Source organism: Arvicanthis niloticus, chromosome 20 (genome assembly GCF_011762505.2).
Source record: "Arvicanthis niloticus isolate mArvNil1 chromosome 20, mArvNil1.pat.X, whole genome shotgun sequence".
NCBI classification, from domain to species: Eukaryota; Metazoa; Chordata; class Mammalia; order Rodentia; family Muridae; genus Arvicanthis; species Arvicanthis niloticus.
The window spans coordinates 9468936-9491003 of record NC_047677.1 but is presented as its reverse complement, the minus strand read 5'-3'; the positions used below and the strand labels follow the sequence as shown (position 1 = coordinate 9491003).

At 31.7% G+C, this 22068-nt stretch overlaps 1 protein-coding gene across 5 annotated transcripts in view; it reads right to left on the bottom strand.

Annotated features, from left to right (window-relative positions):
• Positions 1 to 900: 900 nt before the first annotated feature.
• Grik2 (glutamate ionotropic receptor kainate type subunit 2) overlaps positions 901 to 22068 on the bottom strand; it is a 630456-nt gene continuing 609288 nt past the window's right edge. For 2 of the 5 annotated variants that reach the window (XM_034524652.2, XM_076917170.1), the window contains exons 16-17: positions 15416 to 15666; positions 901 to 2601 (exon numbers count right to left, since the gene is read on the bottom strand). In XM_034524652.2, the coding sequence (XP_034380543.1) occupies positions 2437 to 2601; positions 15416 to 15666 (416 nt within the window). In that variant the 3' untranslated portion in view covers positions 901 to 2436. Of the gene's footprint in view, positions 2602 to 4814; positions 4954 to 6294; positions 6382 to 15415; positions 15667 to 22068 lie in introns of those variants that run through there. The other 3 variants (XM_076917171.1, XM_076917172.1, XM_076917173.1) reach the window with 3 other exon arrangements.

The window sequence follows — 22068 nt, the reverse complement described above, 5'->3', positions numbered from 1 at the left end:
TATATAACCACATTTGTAGCTTGAACAAAATAATCATTGAAATCTGATAATAATCATACCACAAAAATATTAAAGTATTCACATATATAAATCTTAATTAAACTGAGATAATTTCATTATGTAATTTTTTACTATTTTAAGAAATAATTTATGAAACTTTTCCAGTGCTTTCTTTGCAAGAGGTTCCAATTATAATCGCTTGCTTAAAGTTAAATAATTAATCAGAAAAATCAATTGAATCTTACAAATTTGATTTTCAAAACATAAAACTGTTATAGTTTGTGTTTTACAGTTTCTATTAATGAGTTATGATATAAAATTAATTATTAATTCTAAACTTTTCTCTTTTTGTCCATCTGGTAATGTTTATTGAATTATCAATGCACAGAAAATTCTAAAATTGTATATAAGTTGAATTTCAAATAGATATATGACCATTTCGTAGCATAACACAGTAGAGTGAACTTAGTCTATTTCCACTTATAAATGAGATAAGATAAAGTTTGTCATCTCTAAAATCATAAAGTTTCTCATTCCAGCTACCTTAATTCTAAAAACAATGTGTATATGTTTCCTGTGTGTGTGTGTGTGTATGTGTAAATGAGACAGAGAGAGAGACAGAGGTAGAAAGACAGAGAGATAGAGAAAGACAGAGAAACCAATATATAGACAGAGCCAGAAAGACAGGGACAGGAAGAGAGAGAGAGAGAGAGAGAGAGAGAGAGAGAGAGAGAGAGAGAGAGAGAGAGAGAGAAGCACCCTCAGGCTGTCCATTTCCTTTTTGCTAGAAGTTGGAAAGATACTAACTTTGAGATCCTAAGACCTCCTGATGTATACTTTCTATACAAAAGCACATGTTATATTCATTTACACATGCAAGAGAAAAATCAAAGCCAAAGCTGAAAGTAAAATGGACATAATTTTAATGGATTTTTGTAAAATCTTTGTGCATTGGATTCAAACAGCAAACTGTGTGCACTCAACTGTTTTCACAATGTTGTCAAGAGGTCTGTGTCTTTTACCATTTTACACACAACTGTTCATTACAATGTCATCTGCCTTATGGGACTCAGGGGTGTGGCGTTACAAGCTGTGGTGGTAGTGCACCTAGCTTTTATAGTATCTAACTTGAAAATATTTCTCTTCTATGATTCCTTTTTCTTGATAAAAATAGTTTTCACCAAACGTTGGTGGTGCACACGCACTACCGTTCATGCTTGACATCACACCCCTGACAGGAACACATGTTCTTAGTTTGTTGATAAAAAGTATTACAAAAATTTCCATACAAAAACTATTTTCATAGAAATCTTGCATTTCCACAAATAAACCTGAACATTTTTTGAAAACAAAACAAACAAAAAAAAAAACTGCTCAAGAATTTTGTTCTTTTAACATTGTGACTATTGTTAAATGCAGTCCACCTCAAAGTTCTGTCATGTACTTTAATATTGGTGACAAGTCCCCATTCTCTTATCAATGGAATCTGCCCAGGCTCCATCAAGGTCCTTTCCAGGAGGAAGGAGAGTTTCAGTTGACATATCAGAATGTCAGAGTGAAAGCTTCAGTCTTCCACATAACCAGTAACACCGAGCCTTGTTTTACAATTCATGACAAGGATTGCAAAACATCATCTTCTATGTCAGAATCTCTATACCAATGGTTGCTTTTTTATTTCTGGTGTAGGTTAGGGTAGGGGTTTCTGGGAGCAAGTTGCATATTAAAAATATTTGCCATGGGTATTTTAAGAAAAAAATTAGTAGCTTGGTAATTGCCATCTATATCACAATCCATGACACAGACTATTGAGAAATAAAAGGAACTGATTGTGGTCTGCTTTCTGTTCCACTTCTATTGAATACTGATGTGTTTTGCATTACATTTTTCACATTCTATGAACACATATTATCTATTCAGATGATGATTTTACTGAGTATTGGGGCTAGTAACAGTATCACCTCTATTTTGGTGGTGACCATGGGACTGTATTGTTTCTTGTAACACTACAATTTTTGCTGATTTCACGCATTTTTTAAAAAAAAAATTTATGGCATTTTTATTGGTTACCCTTTTGGGTACCAACATTCTATCTCCTGACAACAGTTGAGCTTCAGAAGGAACCGGCAGTTTCTTTCTGGACTGCATTTGAAACCAGCCACAACATTTGCATGTAACATTCACTCGAAGGAAGGGAGGAACCCATGATAAACAGTGTAACCCCGTGTAACTTGGTTGATCCATGGTGCTTGTAAATCAAGTCTGATCACTGAAACTGCTTAGATCACAGAGTCTCTAGTTCATAGACACAGCGGCATGAGGTAACTCATTTTATTTTGCACAAGTTGCATATTTCCACAGGAAACATTCTCGCTAAATTGTTTGGAAAAAAAAAAAAAAAAGACGACAGTTTGTGCTTGGGTGATTGGCCTCCCAGCTTCATGCCATGGTTTCTTTACCTGGCAACCTTCTGTCGTTAAATGTGTGCATGTTGATAACTTCTTCTGTTTTCACAATAACTGGGGCCTGTGGCTTGTGTTTGAGCCGACGCTGGCACTTCAAGGACATTCTCAGTTCTTCCACCATAGCGCTACAGAAGGACCTCTACAGAAGAACACAGAGAGATTGACATTACAAAAGTTATAGATGGACATAATGTAACAGTCATTCTCACACACTGGCCAGCATGTCAGCCTAAAGTATTTCATGATGATTATAACAAAGTATTATATTTCAATACATGACATACAATAATGAGAATATTACCACATATGGGCTAGTTTAAAAAAAAATCTGCCACCTGATAATGAAATAAACTCTCCATTAATAAATTTTATTATTCTGATAGATTGAATTGGATTTTCTTATGGTGATATGTAAAGTTTATTAGCATTATATAGATGTCTACTTTAAAATTTAAACACAAACAAATCTCTAAGTAATCATACTATAAAAGATGTACTTTTGGGTCAGAAGATGAGATACACAAATTTTCTCTGAACATAGTTTCTGTACTGTATATCTCAAAACAACAAAAATGGCACTTAGACAAACAAAATATAAACATAAAATGTGGAATTTATTTACAAGTTTTGTTATTATTATTATACCTATACAACAATGACAGTGACTAGAAACATATATAATACAATCATGAAATGGGAACTTGTCACATTTTAAACACCTAATCAAACATTATTTGTAATTCATCATCAATGTCTTTGTAACAGAAAGACAAAAATAGTTTATCCCATCTGGATAGGATAAATCTATGATTTTCATCTTATTGGCAAAATATTTTCCACCAATTTAGTATACATAGCAGGCTCATTAGTTCAGCATCTTGCTATTCATAGTAGACTCATTTATGCAAAATAATTATTTTGTTAATCTCTTTCCTCAATTGTTTAAGAGACAGAGAGCAGATCCCTGACCCAACTACATACTATAGATGAAAGGTCAGATGGGATGAGACTATAATTAGAATCTTCTATACAAAACCCAAAAATGTACACAATATACAGTTAGACATTTATGAATATTTACTACTCTAAAAAATGATATGAAACATGATGAGATAAAAAATAGGTATTTTGAGACATACTATTGAGTTACCCATTATTGCTTTGTAGCTTATCATCTTAGAATGCAAGATAAAAAAGAATATATGTTTCTAAATTTTTTAAAAACATTTTGAGTTATAATTGTTTGTGACATCAAACTGTTATTATAAATTATTTAGGCCTCTGTGTGTTGGTGTAAAATAACTCAAAGAGAATGCAAATTGCAACTGCTCACACACAGTAAAACAATTTGTCTATAGTTTTGTGATTTAGACATAGTTCTAAAACCTATTTTATTACTTCATGTTCATATACTCACTTTCTAGTAGGTTTTTTAGTCTGGTTCTCATCTGTTGAAACTTTACAGGTAAAGTTACTGGAAGAATTGAGGTCTTTAATATCAATTTTTTCATCAAATAAAAAACATTTCAAATCTTTTTCTCCTGTTTCTTTTGTAAAGAATTCTCTGATATGAATGTTTTGCATTACATAAGAAACAGTTCAAATTTTTTCTCCTGTTTCTCTCATGAAGAATTCTCTGAATCAGTCTCCTTGTCATGACCTATGTTCCTGCTGTTTTTCTGCACTCTTTTTCTTCTCTTCCCACATCACTCTCTGCTTGCGTGTCCATCCCCATACTCAATAACTTTTTCTTGTTCTTGGACATGCTGTGCTGAGGACTTTAACCTTAATGTGGATCTAACTTATTTATTGCCTCACCACAAAATTCAAGTTTAATTCAGAAAACTCCTTCCATGGCCTACGTTATCTTTATTCAATTTTGTTTTATTTCTTCAGTGAGTTGCTGTAATTTTTATTCTTTTCTCTCTACCCCATGTGTTTTCAGTGTTCCACTCTCATGGAAATGACAAAATACTGAGCTGTTGTTGCCTGTGCACGTGTATGCTCTTCAAATAGCGATGTAGTTAACCACAGCTACATATGACTCCAATGCCTTTTTATTTAACAGTGCTTCTAAATGCATTGCATAAGGTTTGCTTGCACTTAGAAGCTTTATAAATAACAATAGAAAATTTCAAGACTTTAATAACTTTGAATAAGTAAAATAATTAATCTATTAGCACTTGTAATAGGTGAAGATTAAATGCTAGTAATGGTTTCTCCATTGCTTGACAATATTTATTATGTGCTAAATAATAGCTTTTAAATTTCATGACATATTTTGATTAAAAACTCTATCTATATGCCACTGCCAGATGGTACATTGGAATGGTGTTGCTTATTGCTTAATACCTTCTATTAGATGTATTTATTAACAACATGATGATAATGATGATGAAGATGGTGATGATGACAACACGGTAGAAATGGAAAAATCTGATTCCAAAAGGGGAAGAAATACATTGTCTTGAGGTAAGATAGTCTTGACTCTCTGTTGAAACATTTAATAGAAGAATCAATTAATATAATACAGTTATTATAACAAGGTTAGAAGTTGATCCCATTGACATTTAAAAATGGTTTAAAATGTGAATGAATTTAAATTGTTTGAAAGATGGCTTTATCTAATACAGAGTTTCTAAATATCAATTAATGTTGAACACCATTTGCAATCTTATCCTCAGCCTATTTGATCATATAAGTTTTATAACAAAACAAAGTGGAAACATTAATTTTTTTTATTAAGCCAATAGGCTAAATAGCTTGTTTTCATGGGAAAAATATAAATGTGCATATAACTTCTACTAGAAAAGATTCTATCTCATTTATAATAAAATATTTAATCCTTGGTATTTAGTGCTTGCTTCAGACTATACATTAATACATATGAAAAATTTTGAAGTAATATCATATAGTATCAAATTTATGATATTAACATAAAGTATAAATAAAATTCTGCCTCCATTAAATATCTAATCTTTATTTTTATCTCTAATTACATTGGATAATGTTAATTAGTTAATCTTAATTAAACTGTAACCCTCATTTCCAATGCAAGTCTTGTATGAAATAGACAAAATTTTTATCAAATTACTTTTAATCAATCTGTGGTTTTTATTATGTAATTTCAAAATACTAATTTTGTTTTCTCTCTGAATGAGCTGAAATTTGCCAGTAATTTTTTTACCTATCAGTGTGCCATTACAAAAAATACAGTTTTATTTATGAATAAATTCACTATGATAAAAGGTTTTCTTATCTTTTATTTTCATTTCAATGTCTGCTAACCATAAATTTGGAACTATATTTCTAATTAATTTTTGTTCATTTTTTGACATTTTGGCCCTCCCTTATCTACCTCAGTTCTGAATTACAAATTTTCCAAATAGATCTCTGTGTCTCCAGGGGGGAAAAAAACATGCTGTTTTTATGAGCCTTTATTCTTCTAGTCTGTGTTGAAAAAAAGTACAAGGATGTTTAAATATAGCTTTAATTTCATGTCATTCAAGAGAGACAGTTCTAAATTTGGACTGGGATTTTTTCTTATTCTAATTTGAAATGTCTCTAAAATACTCATGTGCACTTAATATGACTTTCCTAGACTGTCACTAAAAAACAAGAGAAAGAATGACAGGGAAAAGAAGGAGGAGTGGAGGGAGAGAGGCAGAGGGACAGAAGAGTACCTTGCCTTTGAACCCTTTTGTTGGGGATGAACCCATGTGGTGTGTTCTTCAGTGTGGAAAGTTCCTTAGAGTGAAAACAACAGTAAAATGTTTCTCCACATTAAGGTAACAGACTACAAAAAGGATAAGAAAGGCACAAAGATACTAACCATCATTAAAAACCTCTTTTAGAAAGTTTCAAAAGTTTACTAAACAGTGTCTGGATGGTATGGTGGCACTAACCAAATAGAAGATTCCTGAAAATGAAAATTTAAATCTTTGAGCTGTTAGCATGTATAATTGCATTAAAATAAGTAAAATTCTTCATAAAATTCACTATATTGAATGAAACAACCTGTTATTTACACATCCTTGGAAATGAAGAAGGCTTGGATCTACCTGTAAATATGCTCCATATAAAACATTGACATATTTGAAGTTTACTCTATGTTAAAACCAGAAAATGATAAAAAGGAATTAGCTTTTTGGTTTTCAAATTAAAGTTTATTAATCCTCATTAAATAAATGTATTTCCCTCTGAGCAAGATAATCATGTGATATATTTTACTAACAAACAATATTTTATGTGACCTGCTGTCCTATTCCTTAAAAGTAATAATGTAACTAAACATTATGCTACTTTTCATTGAAAAATATTTGTAGTCTTTTTGCCTAAAGGGATTGAACATCTATAGGAAAATTGTTGAGCATCTATGAGACACTGAAAACCAATCAAAATGTTTTGTTTATTTTTGTAGCTTAAACTATTTAATGGAAAATTATAGATAGACAACTTATCCATTGATATTTTCAAGTTATTTTCTGGCTTTTTTGGGCACTTACTCAAGAATGGTGGGTCATATGCAGTCAAGATGATGACTGAGATCAGTCACAGGAAATTATATCACATTAAGTACTAACTGAATTAAAAACAGATAAGGTGTAATAAAATATGTAAATGTTATGTAAGATATTTAGAAATTTTGGTATTGTAAGAAAAACAAATGTCATTTAATCCAACCAAGTCAAAAATTTCCCATATTTTTTCTGACTATAATTGGCAGCCTTTAAGATATATCAAACACCTAATATCTTATATACCACAAGTGAATTGACCTAAGGTATAACATAACATAAGAGAGAAGCCACTAAGAGTTTAAGCTAACAGCTAAAACATTGATGTTCAAACATTATATAAACTTTAATCTTAATATTTGTGCTATTGCAAAATTTTGAAAACCTTCAAGAATTTACAAAAGTTTTGTCATAGGAAAATTGACACATGGGTTTTTGAGAGATATCTTTACACAACTGCTATAATTTTAGAGAAAAATAAAACTAAGCCTTGAAAACTCAAGTTGTAGATCTTAGGTTAGCACATCAAAAGTATCAGAGATCTGCAAATCCTGAGATATATAAGTAACCTCCTTCTTCATGAGTTCATGGCCAACTGAATATTTACCTAGATTCTCTTCTTAGTAATCTTTATTCTTGCATACTATAGTTATAAATCAAACAAAAAATATACAAAAATGGAAAGTTAGGTCAGAACATTAAACAATATAGCATACTACACTCAGCCTGGGTTGTTCTGTAATAATAAGCATATTGATAAACACAGTAATAAAGTATTTTCAGAATTTTTTTACTTCAAACAAAATTTACCCATTGTTATATTCTTCAAATATAATCAGACTGATAAAAGTACAGCACTATACCATATTGTTACATTTTCTTTACTTAAACTTGTACAACCAATAAATAAAGGCAAGAAGCTATAGAACCTTTTTAGTCAATACAGCAATGTATGCTTTTTAAGAAGAAAAGTGTTGATTATTACATTGCTGCTAATAGTTCCATTCATACAACCAGGAGGCAGGCTCAGGAGGCTTCTGTTATTAAGCTGAAGTAGATAGGATGTGCAAACTTTATCATTGTTAACAATTATATTAAAATATAAATGACTTTCATATTACAGCTAAATGAAAAACTTGAGTCTTATTAAGTATGATCTTTTCAACTTTAAAACATTTAACTTTTAAACAAAATAAACAAACATACATAAAAATTGAGAGACACCAGAACTCCTTATAATTATTTAAGCATAACCTGACAGCCCAGCTTCTGAAAACTGCAGTTCTGCCCTTAGCTTCTATATAATCAATAATTTTAGCTTCTATGTGTAAGTGAGATCATTTTTTAACATAAGGAACTTTCTTTGCATATATGTATAAATGACAGGCTTTCAGATCACACCCTTTGAAGTATTTTATTTAAAAGTTCATAAGTCTGTATTTTAATACATTTTTTGAAATAAAGTCAGCCTAAGAAATCATAAACCCTGTTCCAAATGTGATTTGTGCTAACACATTTTTTAAATTCTAAAACCAGTCATTAAAACATTGGTGACAGAATTTAAAAAGGAGTATAATAAAAAGATTCAATGTGTTTTTCCAATTTAACAATCTAACTTATATATGTTCTAAATACAACTTCAGGGGAAAAGAATCAGTGAAGAAACAGGTCAATAAGATCTCTAGAGATGACACAGCAGATAAGAGTGCTTCCTGCTCTTGCAGAGGACCTGAATTCATTTCCCAGGACCCACATGAGGTGGTCAAATGTCTGACATCCACGAATACCTGTATTCACAGTCATGTGTCCATGTATACATACACATAAATAAATTAAAAGAAAAATTTTGAAAAATAATCATGTATTTATATATCAATTAATGAAAAAGTCATGAATTTGACAGAGAATAATGGGAGTGTAGGACAATTTGGAGCAAGGAGCAGAAAGGGAGAAATGTAATGAACTTATAATATCTCTCTCTCTCTCTCTCTGCCTCTCTCATATATATATATATATATATATATATATATATATATATATATATATATGTATATTCCAGAGGAGGTCATTGTTTAAACAGTGTCAGGACAGTCCCTCTCATTGTGAAAAGCATTACTATCCATGAAGATGCACATTTCTTTTCTGCTAACAATAAGTTCAAGGGTCTTGGTATTTTTTTTTAATCTAAAGGAGGAACCATGTTTTAAAACCTCAAAAGCCACTTATAAAAATAAGATAGAATAATTATTATCAAGGTCCAGCCTTAATTTTAGAATATAGTTCACAGTGATAAAGAAAATGGGTTATTATTATCAACTGACAGGCATGGATTAATTGATTTGGAAGATTAGAGAGGAACATGAAGGCAGGTGTCCTGTTTATAATTGGTGTTTACATAAAAGACAGTTTTAAAAGTCATTCATTAGTTCTTATTCATTTCATTGGGGAAACAAAAAAACATCCTACTTCTAGACAGTGACATAAAAATGATGCCAAAGTGGACAATTTATTCAGTTTTACTCACAACTTTATCTTGAGTTCTAAAGAACTGTATACTTTACTGCTAAAATATCTTCTAATGCTCCTAGAACTTCTAACTTTTGAAAATTTAAAATCAGTTGAATATCTTTCACCAAATATAGCTGTTTAGTCTTTTTTGGATTCCTTTCCCCTCCTTTGTGTCCCTGGGCTGCCTTGCCACAATAAAAGATAAGCCTAGTCCTTCTGCAACTTGGTATGCCAAGGCAGGTTAATAGCCATGGGAAATCTCCCTTTCTCTGAGACTTTTCTAAGGAGAAAGTGAGGAAGGAATCACTGCCAGGAGGTAAAGTGAGATGGAAAGACTGAGAGTGGAAACTATGATAGGGATGTTGAGTGAATTAATTAATTAACAAAAATTAATTTAAAAGCATAGATGCTTGTATTTTATTTAGGTATAACTTGTAAAATGTAAATGCATGACTTAAATCTTTGTGAGCATTTTCTGTATTGCTAGACTTTTATCAATATGGAAATTCTTTAAAAAGCATTACTTTTGTTCCACCAATCCTTTAAAATTCTGAAACTAATTCATATAAAAAGATATGAGACCAGCCTGTTTTTAGCTTTTGATTTTGATAAAACATAATGCACTCAGCTTGAAATGTGTTTTTCTGTTAATAACTCAAGATCTTTTGTCCTGCAAATTTAAACTAAATAACTCTGATTTCCTCTTAACAGATATCAAATTGAGAAGTTGACTTTTCTTATACCTCTACCCCTTATATTTATAGCCACCTTATATATTCTTAAGAAAACTATAAATAAAAACTTTCTATGTACACACAAACATTTTGTTTTGATTTACTAGAAATATATAACAGAGATTTCTTGTTTGAGACTGGACAGTGTTCCCTTAGCAACAACTACATTGACTTAAGTGGCATATGACTAAAACAATGATCTCTCACAGTTCTGAGATACTGTATACTCCAAACATTTTGGGAAAAGTCGACACACGCATGTATTCAGGGCAGAATACATATAATTTTAATGGCTGAGAATGTACTTTTAGTTTTCAGACACGTTATGTATATTAATTTAGTGCTAAAATGATAAAGTTAATATTCTCAGCACCTTTTTATGTTTCTACTTCAAGAAACTCAATAATTTATATACAGAGTATACAATAAAACAATGTGTACTATAGTTTTTTTTAACTTCATGATGAAACCTGTTTTCCTTATATAAATCAAATAAATGACAAACTTTTACTCTATTATTTTTACTAACAAGCAAAATAAGACAGAATTATGTGTTCTCTTAAAAGAAAGGCAATGTCAGAATAGCTAAATAGTGATTTTATGCTTGAGTTAAGAAACATTATGTTAGAAATAATTTTATAAAAATTTAATTTCTTACAAATGTGTTTACAAAACCAGTCATCATAGTTAAAAGAGAGACAAAATTATTTCAATTTTTATGTACATATTTTTATATGTGTGGATATTTTTTATGTACATAAGCCTGTGCACTACATTGTTGGTGCCCATGAAGAAAGAAAAAATTTATTGGCTCCTTCTAAAAGTTGAGTTATAGTTGATAGTGAGTCACCATGTAGGTGTTGAAATTGAACACAGGTCCAATTCAAGACCAACAAGCAATATTAACTAATGAAATTTTTTTATCTCTGAGAATCAACATTCTCTTTTTTATGCACTTTCCTTCATATATAAGGAGTTTTTAAGGGGTGATTCAGGCCCTAATATAAATGAACATTTTTAGAGACGGGCAATAGTTCTTTTGAATGTCTATTCAAATTTAATAATTACTGAAATATCAGACAACATATTAAAAGTCAATGAAAATATAAGGCAAAGTTAACTTAAAAATAAAATATACCTACTAGTAAATTATTTATTCAGGTAGGTAAAACATTCTTTATGTCATTCTAAATGGTCAAATTAAATACTGAAATATAAAGAAAAATAAAGATTTATCTCAAAAGTTAAAATAAAGATTACTATTTATATCTATATTAAATTTGTTATTTTAAAAATTATACCATTTAGGTATTATCTGAAAATAAAATTCATAATTTTAAATCATTAATGTCAATATTTTCTGGTTCATCTTTCATTTTTAACTTGCTTGCCTTTTGTTTAACATTAAAACATCAGTGATAGAAGAAAAGGTACATTTTCAAATTAGTTTTAATTTATATTTTAGAAGATGAGATCTCAAGGGCATTTTTATATTTAAATATCTATAATTATAATATTATTATTATGTATTTACATATACTATTACCTACTTACAAACATATTCAACTGGGATTTGTGTATATTATTTATCACAGATCATTCAGATTAAGTATATTTCACTTATCCTTTGAAAAATACTAAAATATTGTAGAGTGAATAAAGATGAAAATAGACAATGAAGCATTTAGGAACTGATTATGGAATTACAGCAGCTTGTCTGTTTTAACATATAAAACAATTCATTACAGATATAAATTCCTAAAAAATATTTGTTAGGAAACATCACAAGTATTTACTTTGATTTTAATGTTATTAATAAAATCTAAGGTGAAGGAATGACAAATGTATAATAAATTCATATAAGAATATATATACGTTGGTAAGTTTATATAGTTCTCAGTAAAATCCAGAAGTATGCTTAATTAAAATTTTAACCTTCTATATGAAGTTATGAGACTTTTTTCTAAGAAAAATGAATAAGTAAAACCAAAATTGAAATTATCACAATAAATAGGAGAAATCAATACTAATAAATCAATAATTGTTTAGTCTAATACATTGAACTGCATAAAAACAGTGATATCCCCAATTTTATATTTTTAAAAATAGGTTCCTATAATGAGCTACGTTATTAATTTAAACAACAAAAAGATGATAGCTGTGTTAGATCAGTTTGAGAGAAGTATACAAACAGATATATACATGGTAATTAGATATAGAGAGAGATAGATGATACATAGATGATAGATACATACATAAATGATAGATAGATAGATAGATAGATAGATAGATAGATAGATCATAGATAGATGGCTAGATAAAATTTGCCATCAGGTATGACTTAAGCTTCTGGAGATTTTAAAAGGATGGTGTGAATTTAGAATTTTTAATTCTAAAAAGGAGAAAAGTCTAATTGGGGAAAAGATATTCATATTGAAATAAGAAATGTAAATGTAACAATGTGTTAAGAAATAAGAGAGATGTGATTGGTTCATAAATAAAAGATAGGCTTAATATTTTAGCATGTTTTAGTATGAGAAAAATCACCTTCAAACTATCATAATGTAGAAAGAAATATTTTAAATGATGTAACATATAGCTACTTAAGTATAAAACAATATACAAGTCACATTCTTTTCTATTGTAACAAGTATTATAACACACCTATATCTTGTAGAAACAAGCTTATGCCAAGAGACCAGACACATTATTTTTTTTTTTATCGTGAGAAAACTGTTCTGGACAATATAATGACTAACCAAAGTGCCTGATCTAAAATGACCAGTGGAAATAGGCAAAGAAGGAGGAAGAGCAATGGTCACTTCAGTCAAAATAAAAAGTAAGACTTTGGAAATCTGAGGATAATTTTTAAGTGATAAGAGGAATGTGTAAACTGGAAGGAAGAGGAAACCCTACAACTATGGACAGGGACATTTGCTGCAGATTTATATACAGAGTTAGAGAAACCTGGGTTCATTATAAAATTAATGTAGATTCTGTGAGAATCAGTGATCATGGCTAAATGTTGTTCACTTATTCCAACATAGTCATTCTCCAGCATACTAATGTGTGTGTGTGTGTGTGCGCGTGTGTGTGGCTGTGTATTTACACGTGTCAATAAATATGATTTTATTTAATTTTTAAAAGTCATAATAAGCCCACATTTCTGAAATATCCAAATATCTTGAAGAGTTCAGCTGAATCAGTTAGAGGTGATAGCAACCACATAGATTTGTTTTCAAAATTAAATAACCAAACTCCTTGAGTTTTAATTAAAAGAAATGATTTTTTTTTAATTATGGAGAACAGAGCTCAGGTAAATCAAATGAAGAATCATCTAGAGATAATGACAATACAATCCAATAGTGTCTATATTTAATTTGTTTTATTTTAATATTAAGATAGATTTAAGAGAATCATTACATATGGATGGCTAGACATTCTCACTAGAAAACCCAATATTCTTTCATAAATATGGGGTTGATTTTAAAGTAACCAAAAACCAGTTTTGGCAAATTATTAAAAAATGACTATTGTAAACTTGACAATTTTTTAAAATTTGTATAGTCATTTTGATTTGCTTTCAAACCCATTTTCACGTCATAGAAAAGACCACAATACCAAAAGTGTACTTATATATAACTAACGTATATTAACATAAAAGAATTTGACTTAGCCAGGTCACTAAAAATACACAACCTTAATGTTGTGAGAACATAAGTTCTACAAATGTTTGAAATTTACATATGGTAATGTCAGACTGAATAGGGTTACCAAAATATTCATTTGTGAAAGATGACTAAAAAGGTGTCAAGTACTATAATCAAGTAAAATTTAAGACATTGTATATGCAAATTTCATGCTTAAGAGTATGTCAAAATGTATAACATTAAATCATCCAAACTAAAGAAAGGTATTTGTCAACTATGTTTTTACAAAAATAATTTCTGGTATGTACATTTCAAAGAATATTAACAGGATGCATCTTACATGTTTTACCATTCCTACTATATTTTTAAATACCATTTTTCTGCTTTGTATTTTTAACAATAAAACTTCATAAACTTTTCTAATACTGAGTAGACAATATCATTCTTATACATTGACTAAATATTTAAAAATATTCTTTTATTAAAAACAAAAACCAAAATAATTATATACAGAAAACTAAACACAGCACTGGAAGATTGAAAAGAATTCTGCTCATTTCAATTCTAGAGATGTAATTGTATATACAGAAATTATGTGTGCTATCTGTGTGATTTTCAAGTTTTTCTTTATACTTATAGAACCAAAGATATTATAGAATCAGAAATATGAAAGTTAAGGGATCACAAAGTTTCCAGACTAGAGTACAAAACCATTTGTACAAGTGACTAAACATATTAAAATACAAAGAAAAATCATATTAACACTTTTAGGGTTATACATATTTTCATAAAGATTTTGAATATAGTACATTAAAGACTCATTAAGAAAAATATGCAGTGGCAAAGCTACAATATTTGCATATACTTATTAATGTGAAAAATTAGTAATAGTTTTCATACTTCAAGCTAAATTGTTCTAACAATAAATCTGAGAGTAATTCTACTCTCAGATTTTAAATTGTATTTACTGCCTAGCTTCAAATTGCTGTTTTTAAAACCTGAGATTGTTTTGGGCAAAGCATTTCTGATTTTCTTCCCTCAGTAACAATATCATTCCATTAATTTAACAGCACTGAACTTCAAGTATATATATTTCTCTCTCTCCCTCCCTCCCTCCCTCCCTCCCTCCCTCCCTCCCTCCCTCCCTCCCTCCTTCCCTTCCTCCTCCTCCTCCTCCTCCTCCTCCTTCTTCTTCTCCTTCTTCCTCTCTCTCTCCCTCTTCTCTCTCTCCCCCTCTCTCTATATGTATATATATATGCTTTTTTACTTAGCCCTAAATAAGATAGAGATACCTCTTTTTCCTGCAACTGACAATTAAACATTTTGTCAATTAATTGAAAGATTATGATGATGATCATGAGTCTTTGTGAAATATGCAGATATATTTCACAGAATATGTATTTTAGTTATAGAATGAATGATATGAAACAATTAATAGCCACAGCTCAGAGCATTTCTCATGGTTGAAAGTAGGGGAAAATAGATTACTTGTGTTTTATCAGAAGAAACATCAGTGTTTTAAATTGTAAAAATGTGACATTTACCTTTTCCAATTGAGCGTTTTTTTTGGATTTGTATAAAAACTCTCCCACTGCCACAAAAACTGAGAGCACCAAGCCGGCTGCCAGGACAATGAAGATACCACCAATATTCTGCACCCCTAGAGCACTGGCCTCTTTGCTCTCCTCCTCTGGGCATCCATTGCCCCTCCACCACTTCTCTTTCATCATGTGCAGCTTGCCTTCCTCCTGCAGCTGAAGAATTGCAATGGTGATTTTGTCTCGATATGGAGAACCTGAGAAAAGAGTATGTGAGTTAACTATTTCAAGGAAAACAGAGTTTTACAATTAAAGATCATGAGTGGAGAACAGAGAATTTACAAATGCTTCCTAGTATCAATGAACAAAGTAAAACACAATAATCAGAATTTTAATAAGATAACTAAAGCCAGTAGGCCATATATATTTACATATACATATATATGTTTACATATATATATATATATATATATATATGACAGAATGATGATTTTTAGATTACAAAGACAAACAAGAAATATTATTTGGATGACAGAAAAGGATTCCATCTAAATTAAAGACTTGGATTATTGGCAAATTAATAAAATATTAACCAGGAAGACAACAAAGGAAATGGATAGTATAAGGAATTTTGTCAGAAAACACTTAAGCAAGAAAACAAGAATGTGGTTTGGCTGAAAACCACATCATTCTCCACTTACAAGAAAGTAGGGGAAAATCTTACCTCTAGTTTAAACCAGTAAATTAAGGTTCCCATAATTACTTGCAGGCAAGTTTCAATGTCGTTCATATTGTGTGGATGCTGGGCATTTGATTTATCCTATTTGATGTCAATAAAGTGTCACTGGCTCTTTAAAGTTGGATTATAAAAAATTTTTATGGCAATGTCATTCATAATTTTAGGGGCCTATAGCCCAATAATGTTAACCTTTCTCAATTGCTATTAATAGTTTTAAGTTTTAGATGGTATTCCTTACAGTTGTGATAACAATAATGACAAAATTTAGTATGTGTGATTATGAGGATAGAGAGATATAAGCAACGACATGGTACATATGATCTTGCTAACAGGATGACCACAGCATAGACAGAAATATCAAACTACCTACATCCTTCAACGTTTGCCACAGAGGAATGGTCACGCTTATTCCTACTGAAAGAGTTTGTTTTTAAAGTTCCTTCTAAGAACACTATATTTTATGTTCTTTGGGTAGGGGCACAAGTCTTCGTATATAGCTTTTCTGCTTACAGCAAAATGTTAAACCTTTAAGGTTTAATTCAGCGCTGCAAATGAATGGTTTATGTAAATATGTTTCTACTTATAGACCGCATAGCAAAATAAAGGAAAGTCTTAGGCACAATCCTCTCATATCCTGTTAAAAATGATAAAGTAAGACACAGAGGTACACAACTATGTTTCTAGCACTTAGGAAGTGGAGACAGGCAAATCAGATATTTATCATCATTTCAGGCTTAGAGTAAATTCAAGGCCAGCCTGACCTCTGTGAATCCTTGTATCAATATATTATTCCAGATCCAGAAAGATAAACAGTGCACTTTTTTCATGTGTGTGGATGTTGCTTTTATGTTTTAAATATGTATGTTTTATTTGGACTATTGAGAGAGGTAACATAACAATTTAGGAGTGGGGATAAGGGAAGAGATCTTCCAAAAAAGACGAAAGAGGATAGGAGGCAGCACGGAGAAGAGAATGTGGGGAGGAACAACTAACACATAGGGCTCTTTTAAGCATGCTCCTTTAGAAGCTTCCTAAACACACACACACACATACATACACACACACACACACACACACACACACACACACACATATATATATATACCTTAAAATATGGGGCACCCAACTAAACATTGTAAGCTATGAAATAAAAAAGCCAGTACCAGGCGTTTTCAAATTATCAGACAAAGTGTTCCCATAGTCCCTTACAAACATCACAGGTTAGGGTCCATTACAAATATCTGGGCTACCCTTCACTTTGTCAGTAAGGCGTTATTCCTAAAAAGTGCCACATGTTTATATCATAAAATGCTCAGCTGAAATTTTGACTTTTATTCTTTAGTATTCATTGTGCTAGACGTTGCGATACAGGCTACCAAAGAAAATTAATGATAAATCTCACCTGATTTTTTGAACCCTGAAAGTTATAAAAAAACAACCTGATTTCTAGATTAGTCCACTGGTGAAATAGTGGCATAGATGTTATGAAAGATCCAAAAATAAAGTTGGATATATACATAGTTTATCATAGAAGCTTCTTTTGTAGTAGACGGTAATTAACTAAGAGACTCACAACTAGAAAGCATGTAGAGAGAGGGGAACTTCAGAGTTTTCAGCTTCCAAAAGGATAGCTATATCATAATCCTTTCCTAAATGGTCCGGGATGGGTGGGGGGGGGGGAAGAGAGGGTGGGTAGGTTCTAAGAGCCAGAGATGGTGGACAACGTAAAAGAAACAAACATTTTCCACATACAACAGCACAGATATGCATAGAAACTCATAAAGACTGTGACATCATGTATAAGACTTGCACACTCTCATGCCTGACAAAACACCAGCAAGAAGGAGAGAGGCAGATGGGCACACATTTCTATCCATTGCCAAGAAGCTATTTGTAATTGAGAGCTGCTGGGTGAGGGAAAATTTGTTGTCTTCAGTGAAGTGATATTGAGTATATCACTCACACTCCAGGGAAGATACAATGATGAGTCAGGAGTTAGTGATAACAAATAAGACTCCATAATTTATTGTGAGTGAGGGGTTTTTAGGGGGAGGGGTGCTTTTTTCACTATTTTTTTTTTTAGATTAAAACTACATAATTTCTCCTTCCTTTTTCTCTCTACAAACTTGCCATATAACTCTCCTTGTTTTCTGTCAAATATATGGCCGGATTTTTATTAATTGTTATTATATAGGTGTGTGTGTGTATGTGTTTGTGTGTATGTTTGTGTTTCTAAATATACAAATACAGTATTTGTATGCATATGCTTTCAAGGCTGATCATTTGCAATTGTGTTCCTAATTGCTGTGGTATTTGTTGGGAAACAATATTTTTAAAAAGAGATATAGCATAATGTTGGGTAGGTAAGGAAGTAAGGGACAATCTGAATAGGTAGGATAAGGAAGATAATAGTAGCAAAATACTTTGTATGAAATTTTAAAAAATAAATACAGATGTTTTCTTTTTTAAAGTGCATCTGGAGAGATTAAGATGGAACAAACCTAACTGGTTAGCTCTTTCTTTAAAATAGATCTTTATTGTGACATGTAAAAGCTTGTAGTTTGTAGGAAAGATTTGTAACAGCTTTCTTATAATTTGAACTCTTGTTTTGTTTATCTCTGTGAAGTAAATGCCTCACTGAAAGTTACTTTATCTTTGGTACTTTATCAAACTGACTTTCAATTAGCAACATAGTATCTGAACAACTATATTTATAGTAAGAGAGGCTGTGGAAACAGCACATCTGCAAGTGAGAAGGCATGGTTTCCTCTTTGGAAGTACAATTATGAACAAGATTTGTGAGGTGCTGCTATATGGTAAGTTGGCATATGGATGGAGGATACTGACCTCATAGAAAGGGATTCCAAGAACATTACATTCCTGACAGTTTACCAAACTCGCTAAACTGTGTTGGAATCTTTTTCTAGAATCTTTAAATACAGTATTCCCACTAACTTTCAAGGACAAACAAGAAATAAATGTAAACAATCTACTCAGCAAATGGCAGGTTTCCTATTTCCAACAATGATTGTGAATATTCAAATTCTCCTTTGCCATCCGCCTCAGGATACTGGCTTTCTTGATCATAGTAATGTACAATTAACATTTGTTTTAACCACACCTACAAAGTTAATAGGCTTCCCTTTGAATATTTACCAAAATACTTAGCAATGAGACAGAAAGTTAATCAATGACAGTAAATAACTGATATTAACTTGTTAACTGTTATTGATTTAACTTAGGCACTTTTACAAGAAGAGTAACGTGGTGGTTTGAATGAGAAAGGCTCCAGTAGGCTCAGGAATTGAATACTTTGTCTCCAATAGGCAGAAGTATTTGCAAAGGATTAGGAGGTGTGGTCTCATGGGAAGAGGTATGTCACTAGAAACAGGCTTGAAGCCTTCAAAAATCTTTGTTAGCTCCAGTTAGCTCTGTCTCTGCATCATGCTTGTTGATCAAGATGTAAGCTGTCTTTTCATTAGTTTTGCATATACGTACATAATCCCATCTATGACCTTCTCATTTGTATGATGTATGTATGTTTTCAAATAAAGAAGTCATTAATATGAAAGAGAGCAAGGGGGAATTTATGAGAGAATTTGGAGGAAGAGCAAAAAAGAAATGTTGCAATTACATTACAATTTCAAAAATAAAAAGAACTGGAAGTGGAGGTGTGCCATCACCAGGTGGCAAAAACAGAGAGATTTCTGAGTAGGCAAGTATAGTCTACAGAGAGAATTCCAGGATATGCAGGTTTACACAGAAGAACCTAGTGTCAAAAAGCCACAGAATGAATGAATGAATAAATGAATGAATGAATGACTAAATAAACAATAAAATAAATATTTTAAAAGACTTCATAGTTCAACAATAATGATAAAAAGGATGTAAGTTTTAAGCCCCTGCATCAGTACAGGGCTGCCTCCTAGTGCCATGTTCCCTCCATTGATGGTTATGGACTCTGTACCTCTGCAACCATGAGCGTCAAGTTAAACATTTTCTTTTATATGTGTTTTGGTCATGGTATTTTCTCATGGCAATAGAAAAGTAACTTAAAAATAAATTATTAATTTTTTGATTCATGATGTGCTGTTGTTTAGGGAGTATCTTTACCTAAGGCACCAGTTAAATTCAAATGTGGACTGACATATCATTTAGTTAAGATATGTTTAAAAAAACATGGTCAAATCAAAGAACAGTATTCTCTTCATTCAAATGCACAGCCATTCACTTAGCTTGGATGAAATACACAGAAATTAGTTATAAGTTTTGCTGAAGTTTTCAGAGTGTCAATTATTAACTTGAGAGATATAGAATCACTTGGGAGCTGGGCTTTTGGGTATGCCTGTGGTCTACTATAGCGTGTTTGCGTCAATGCAGGAAGACCTATCTACTATGGGTGACATCATTCTCTGAGTGGGGATCCTAAACTTTATAAAATGGAGGGATAGAACAAGTAAGCTGCTAGTGTTTATTGTTCTGTTTAAATATTGTGGAAGTTATGTGACCCGGGGCTAGTGCTTCAAGCTACGGCTGCCTATAGATTTCCCTGCCGTGGTGATAAACTATACTTGAGCAAAAATAAACCTTTCCTTTCTTTTCCTTTTTATTTATTTATTTATTTATTTATTTATTTATTTATTTTCAGAATATTCTATCAAAGCAATAAACAATAAGCTAACCCATAGACTAGGTCAGACTATAATATGAATTTAAGTAGTTGAGGGCATTGAAAATAAGCTCAGTGAACCTTAAGACAATGATTTTTGCATGAAAGAAGCATAACTTTATTAGTATCTTCTCTATCTCTATGTATCTTTCTATGGATATCTACCTCTATTACCATCTCAGTCTTGATCTCTGTCATCTCCATATCTATCTATAGCTATATTATCTGTATCATCTATAACATCTATATCATTTAATCATCTACATCTGTAGGGCAAGTGGGCTGTGCCACCAGACAGGCAAAAGAACTGGTAAGGCTGAGTGAGCTCAACCACAGGAATCACACAGATTTGAGAAAGGCGGGAGTAGAGCTGCTTTCTTCCTGTCTCTATAGCTGCTATGGAGCACGTACCTATTAAAGCCAACTAAGAGTACCAGGGGCAGTCAGTCATTTAATATAACACCTGGAGTCCTCCATGCAAATAGAGCATCATTAATATCTCAAACTCAACCAATAGAAAACACTTATCCCGCAAATCTCATCCTACTCAGATTCATATAGTCCCGGTCCACATAGAATAAAGTACAGAAGTTATTTCACCAAGGTTTGTCTGAGAGTGGCTGTCTTTACTGAGCTGTAATACCTGGGGAAGAATTCTCTCTCTTGAAACATTCTCCACTGGATTTGGGGCCTGCCTAGGTGGCCAGGCTCTCACTGACTGTATGGGCTCCATCAGAGCACTACAGTGTAGACCCTGGCTACCTGCTCTGTGCAGGCCATCAAAACTTCTTTGCATATCTTCTAAGAGCTGTAATGCCCCCAGCATTCCTGGCCAGAGCAGAGCCCTGTGGAACCTATTCATCCCACCTCTGCTTTGCCCTCCTCAGTCTGGCATACAGAAACATATGATGGTCTAGACGGAATAGGGCAGCTGACCACTTATATTATATCTATACATCTTTGTCTAGGTGCCTGTGCCTATGACTATGCCTATGCATATCCCTATGCCTATGACTATACCTAGGAAATCAACCTGTCTCTGCCTTCCTAGCATATCATACACAGCATGAGGTTTAATTTTCAAAAGTTTCTTTACATTTCACTAGAAAACAAAAGAGCAATTCATAAATGTGTCTATCATAACAAATGCTCCTTCACATGAAAGTCAAACCATCAAATGCATAAAGAATAGATAACCATGCATGAATTAATGAAGATATAATCCGACATCTGAGATTCATTGGTGTCTAT